Here is a 6,767-nt window from a genome sequence, read left to right on the forward strand (position 1 = left end):
ACGGAGACTTGACTTGGGGTGGCGAACACACAATACAGAGTACAGGTGATGTGTTGTGGAACTGTGCGCCTGAAACCTGTACAATTTTGTTAACTGGTGTCAGCCTAATAAATTCAATAAAAAGGAAAAAGAAAGAACATTTCATTATCAAATCCTGAATTTTTAAATTCTAATTTTGATGAAGATTTATATATGCTATGACAGCTATTCTAAGCTAGACTGCTATTTGCAGCCTTACATCTCCTCAGAGTTGGTACCCAAGAGCTTCACATGAGCAGTTGCCATACTTTGGTTCACTCCTCTAAATACACTCCAAAGTGTAAAGGTGGATGGGGTCTTGGTAGTAATTTACTTGATAGGTATATAGACATTTTTAAATAGTAGAAAACCAAGTTCCCTAAGAAAGAGAAACAGCAGATAGGAAAAGGGAAATGACCCAACTTCTTGGACAATAACTGGCCAAGGTTGGACTTCCCCTGGTTGGCACTCACTTGTCATTCCTATTGCAAAGTGGACTCCAGAGTGAGGCCACTTGTCACTTATAACTATGGCCCAAAGACAGGCAGAACTCCCTTTCCTGAGCTCTTAGACTTACTGAGGTTTGCTGGAGCAAGTGAGTTTAAGAGTTAAAACCTGTGAGTTCTTAGAAGGTGGGGGGCTGAAATTTCACAAGCTGTTGTCTCACCAGGTGAGCTGAGTTGGCTGGGAAACGGTTGAAGTGTGTGTGTGTGTTGGGGACTCTCACGTGTTTCAGTTCAGCTGGGTGCAGTCTTCCACACCGTTCCTCCTGTATAAAGCTGTGCAAAACAAACACAAAATTTGCATTACACTCAGAATGTTCCCTGATGTGTCAGTCAAGTTCAGAACAAATTTACAAAATGAGCATGATCACAGACTGAGTATCACAGACAGGTACTAAAAAAATTAAAGTGAGAGAAGGTAGGTTCTGTGTTCAGATAAGTTTAGAAATAGGAAATAAGTTGTTTAAGCCATGTTAATTTTTTTCTAGTAAGAAATTTCAGAAACTTTACATGCTAATGTAAACTCTGAAACTTCAAGAAAGTAGTGAGTATGCAGTATTTTTCAAAATTATTTGCCCTTGGCATCTCCTTTTTAATCTGTGGTGCAAATAATATTAACATCTCCCAAAAATAACATTCCATGTGGCACAGTCTGATAAATACTTCTCTTTAGGAATGTTTCATATTTATTGTTATAAAATGTAGAATGGATTGTGCGCATCAGAGAAATATATTATGACCTAACTCAATTTTGTGTGTATTAAAAAATGAAATCTGCAATAAATTTAAAGAAAATACTATTAATGTGTCTAACATTGCTGGTTGTATTTCTTCTGGCTCATAGAGAACTGAACTATGACAGACAATTAAAATGTCTCCCTGGAGATCACAAAAATGTCATCTTTTTAGCATAAGTAACCATACAGTTAAGGTTTCTATAAATCTACACAAATAATTAAATTCGAGATTTTAAATGCATATTGTTTTCTGGAATTTCAAGGCGATCATGTCTGGAACTAAAAACCTTTTGTGAAAAGCTAAAAGAAAGGGAGTTGTTTTAAATTACTAAATTTACCTATTCTAACATTGTATAATAATATTGAACCTATTAATAAGTTTTACAAAATAAGGCTGACTTCGCATTCAGAAATATACAGAAGCACATTCCAAATAGCGGTAACAGAAAACTCATGGGAAAATCTCTAGTGTGCATGCATGTCACTAGCATACAAGTTAGACAGCACTGACGGAGAAAATGGGAAGTGAGTTTGGCAAGGAGGAGTCAGGCATACTGGTAGAACCAAAGGTGTTTTACAAGAGATTGCACATTGGGATTTTGGAGAAAGAAGGAAAAGTCAAAGACACTGAATTTTAAGCCTAACCAATGGAACAATTATGTCACCAAGGGCAGGAGGAGCACGAAGTCCACAGTTAACCCAGGCCGAAAAATATACCGAGTTGTTAATCCAATACTTAAGTGATTTAGTGGATTTCTTCCCTGTTGCTTATTTGTTAGGTAATCCACTATACAAACAAGTCCAAAGTAGGGGAAAGCAAGGCTTTTCTGCTTGTAAATAGCTCCATTATAGTACTTAAAAGTATAAAGGTAATTCATGCTAGCTGCTGTGAAAGGTACACATCAATAATTTAGCAGCTTAACACAGTAGTAATATTATTCGCTTGTTCACATCTCAGTTCAATTAGTTAGTGGGCTAGGGTGTGGAGGCAGTTGGAGATGTGAGTTCTGCTCTGTGCAGTTATGCAGAGGCCCAGCTTCCTCCCACGATACGGTTCTGTCATCTATAACCTGAGGCTGCAAAGACATCCTGCAGGCAGATACTAATAGGAGGGAAAACATTCAGAATAGTGAAGCAGAGAACAGATGTCCATCACTTTGGCCCTTTAGCTAGAAGTCAGTCCTAAATCCCCACTCAATTCCAGGAATGGATATGAGATGGTCATGTAGCTCAACACTCAGGAATAATATTTCACATTGCCTCTGTCACAGGGGTAAAGAAGATAAAGCCCTTACCTAAATAACAGAGGACTTCAAGTTAACCCTGAAATAATTCTCTCCTATTGTCCCTGTGACCAGTAGTCACAAACTCGACGAAGCTAAAACCAAAAACAGTCATAGCTAGAGAAGGACACTATGTAAAATTTTATAGCCTGGTGTTTAATAAACTTGAAAAGTAACTTTGCCTCATCTTTTAAACTTAACTTAAACAGAAACATTTAGAAACTGATAAATAATAGCATGCACTCGACTTGGCTTGATTAAGTGAAGATGCCATGGTATGAGCAGAATTAATTTACCAAACCTTCAGTTATGAGGTAGAATGTTGGCCTTAAAAAAGCACTCTAATTTCCCCACATCCTCTCCAACACGTCTCTCTTTCTCTGACGATAGCCATTCTCTTAAGTGGAAGGTAATGTCTCGTGCTTTCAAGCTGTATTTCCCTAATGATTAATGATGTTGAACATTTTTTTACATACCTGGTGGCCATTTGGATGTCTTTTTTTGTACGAGTGTCTAAGCAAGTCCTTTGCTCACATTTATATTGGGTTATTTGGATTTTGTTTGATTTTTTTTTTTTTTTTTGCTATTCAATTGTAAGAGATTCTTACATATTGTGACTATTAACCCCTTATGAGATGGATGCTTTGCAAATATTTTCTCCCATTCAGTAGGTTGCCTTCCATTCTGTTGATGATTCCCTGTGTGGTGCAGATACTCTTTAGGTTGGTATAGTACCACTTATTTTTGCTTTTGCTGCCTGGGATTTTAGTGTCAGATCCGGTCACTGACAAAATCATTTTGAAGGAATTGTTGCCCAATGAGTGTAAAGCTTCATTTATGAAAAATTAGGAGATACTATGGACCTTCTGTCTAACATAGTTCCTATAGTTAATATGATATTGTGCACTTCAAAATAGGTTAAGACAGACTTCATGTTGTGGTATTACCATAAACACAAAAGAAAAATAATAAAAGAAAAATTTTGGAGGTGATGAATATGTTTTTTTTTTTGTTTTTTGTTTTTTGTATTTTTCTGAAGCTGGAAACAGGGAGGGACAGTCAGACAGACTCCCGCATGCACCTGACCGGGATCCACCCGGTACGCCCACCAGGGGTGACGCTCTGCCCACCAGGGGGCGATGCTCTGCCCCTCCAGTGCGTCGCTCTGCCGCGACCAGAGCCACTCTAGCGCCTGGGGCAGAGGCCAAGGAGCCATCCCCAGCGCCCGGGCCATCTTTGCTCCAATGGAGCCTTGGCTGCGGGAGGGGAAGAGAGAGACAGAGAGGAAGGAGGGGGGGTGGAGAAGCAGATGGGCGCTTCTCCTATGTGCCCTGGCCGGGAATCGAACCCGGGTCCCCCGCATGCCAGGCCGATGCTCTACCGCTGAGCCAACTGGCCAGGGCCGATGAATATGCTTAATACCTCGATTGGGGTAATGGTATATTGTGAGTATATGCATGTCTCCAAACTCATTAAAATATACACATTAAAACTGTTTAATTTTGTGTATCAATTATACCTCAGTAAAGCTTTAAAAACTGAGTGTTGCCTAGTTATAGAAACTTTTTCTGAGTTTAGAGTAAATGTAGTTTACATTAATGCTATATAGTTTGTAACTATTATGAATGAAAATAAAACTTCTCTCGCTATGACAAAGAAACCCTGTGATGGAAAAATATCAGGTATCAGTACCTGAGAAATAAACCCCTTCTTGAACCTTTGATAAACTGTAGCTTCCTACGTAGTTCTTCAATCCATAGCAGCCTTCCGCATTATCAAATATTCTTTCTGTGGCTCTGGCACTTTAAATTGAAGTGTTAGTGCCCAGGTTCTTAATTCCAAGAAATTGAGAGGGAAAATAAATTCAATCTCCCAGCCATAAAAGCAGCACACATCTATTCAAGATCACAACACACACACACACACACACACACACACACACACACACACACTTCTCTTTTTAGCAGAAATAAACCTAGGTGACCCAAGATGGCTTGTTCCGATATCAAAGAGCATCCTCTAAGGACCAAGCTGTTCTCCCTGAAAACTTGAAAAGGAGAATCATTCTCTCGCATCCTGCTGGCTCCCGGGCACACAGCTCCTGCATCTGACTCTGTGCTGCCCTGCAGTTTGTATCTCTGAGCATCGTCTGTGTCCCAGTCTTCTGTGCAACTTGGATTGGTCAAAAGGAAGCAGAGGAGGAGCCACTCTGAACATTTTTTTCCCTCCACACACCATAAAATCAGCAGCAGCTACTAACACTCAAAGCAATGCTTCTGGTGGGAGCCCCTGAGCAGCAGCGAACGTGAACATGTGCACACGGACTCGTCTCCCAGTGGCACGGCAGCTACTAGGACAATTATTTTGAAAAGACCTGAATGCTTAAGACTACAGTTCAAGTGAAAGTGAGAACAAAAAGAAAAGCAAGCAGCAGACTCTTTTAACTGAGAATAAGCATTTTTTTATCAGAGCACTGGTGATCAGAGCAGTACCTGGAAGAGACTAATACTTCCATTTCAAGCTTTGGAGCACGTGACATTTACTCACAAGAGGCATGCCAATGTTAGCCTCATAAAGGACAGGAAAACACCTGCAAGAAGCCACTGAGGCAGCCTGGACCAGGAGGTGACAGCAATTCAGCAGGGATTTGAACCCACTGACACAGGATGAACTCGACTCATCACCGTGGGATGCACACGTCCCTCCACATCTGGAACCACAGCACCTACAGGCTGCACAGCCATGCCAACGAGTCCCTGGGAAAAGGCTACTCTGATGGAGGGTGCTACGAGCAACTTTTTGTCTCTCCCGAGGTGTTTGTGATTCTGGGTGTCATCAGCCTGTTGGAGAATATCCTGGTGATTGTGGCAATAGCCAAGAACAAGAATCTGCATTCACCCATGTACTTTTTCATCTGCAGCCTGGCCGTGGCTGATATGTTGGTGAGCGTGTCGAATGGATCGGAAACTATTGTCATCACCCTGCTCAACAGTACAGACACAGACGCCCAGAGCTTCACCGTGAACATTGACAATGTCATTGACTCGGTGATCTGCAGCTCCTTGCTCGCATCCATTTGCAGCCTGCTTTCCATTGCAGTGGACAGGTATTTCACTATCTTTTATGCTCTCCAGTACCATAACATCATGACGGTTAAGCGGGTTGGGATCATCCTCAGTTGCATCTGGGCAGCTTGCACGGTTTCAGGCATCTTGTTCATCATTTACTCCGACAGTAGCGTGGTCATTATCTGCCTCATCAGCATGTTCTTCACCATGCTGGCTCTCATGGCTTCCCTCTATGTCCACATGTTCCTCATGGCCAGACTTCACATTAAGAGGATCGCTGTTCTCCCCAGCACTGGCACCATCCGCCAAGGTGCCAACATGAAGGGGGCGATCACCTTGACCATACTGATCGGGGTCTTTGTTGTCTGCTGGGCCCCATTCTTCCTCCACCTGATATTCTACATCTCTTGTCCCCGGAACCCCTACTGTGCGTGCTTCATGTCTCACTTTAACTTGTATCTCATACTGATCATGTGCAACTCCATCATTGACCCTCTGATCTATGCACTCCGGAGCCAAGAGCTGAGGAAAACCTTCAAAGAGATCATCTGTTGCTATCCTCTGGGAGGTCTTTGTGACTTGTCTAGCAGATATTAAATGGAGAGAGAGGAGACACTAAAAGCATGCATAAGGGACTTTTCCATTCTCACTGAACAGTGTGCTTTGGTAACAGCTCTTTCTTCTGGGGAGGGCATTGGGTGAGAATATCTATTGTGTAAATTCAAGTTTCTGATTTTTTCATATAAAAAGATGCCCAGTCTCTGTGTATTTTTAATGTCATGCTGCTCTTTGGCTGTACAATGTTAATGCATATCATAGGCTGTAGACACTGTGGATTTACAGAAAAGAAAAATAGTTCTTATTAAAAACTTAATGTCTCTTTCTTGTAACTCATAAGGATTGGACACTCTGCTTGTTTTAACAACATGGAAATCACAACCTCATTAAATATATTCTAATAAATAGTTTCTTATATTATATCACACGGCACTATAATGTAGATATGTGATTCTCACATTTAAGGGGAAAATATTAAAGAACATATGCTTCATTATTAAAAAAAGAACAGCTGAAATTTCAGGTAATATAATAAAACATATTCATTCACCCTGAGCACAAGTAGAAATGAAGTTCCTATTGACAGGAAAACAGCTACTG

The 6,767-nt window shown here is 40.9% G+C and overlaps 1 protein-coding gene across 1 annotated transcript; it reads left to right on the forward strand.

Annotated features, from left to right (window-relative positions):
• Window positions 1-5,207: 5,207 nt before the first annotated feature.
• MC4R (melanocortin 4 receptor) lies at window positions 5,208-6,206 on the forward strand. Its single transcript, XM_066352903.1, has one exon. The coding sequence runs from the start codon at window positions 5,208-5,210 to the stop codon at window positions 6,204-6,206; it is 999 nt and encodes a 332-aa protein (XP_066209000.1).
• The last annotated feature ends 561 nt before the right edge of the window (window positions 6,207-6,767 follow it).

The sequence above is a fragment of the Saccopteryx leptura genome, chromosome 11 (assembly GCF_036850995.1).
Source record: "Saccopteryx leptura isolate mSacLep1 chromosome 11, mSacLep1_pri_phased_curated, whole genome shotgun sequence".
NCBI lineage: Eukaryota > Metazoa > Chordata > Mammalia > Chiroptera > Emballonuridae > Saccopteryx > Saccopteryx leptura.

Excerpts from the sequence above, each read along its gene's own strand:
- MC4R (XM_066352903.1), top strand. The coding sequence starts at position 5,208 with ATGAACTCGACTCATCACCGTGGGATGCACACGTCCCTCCACATCTGG.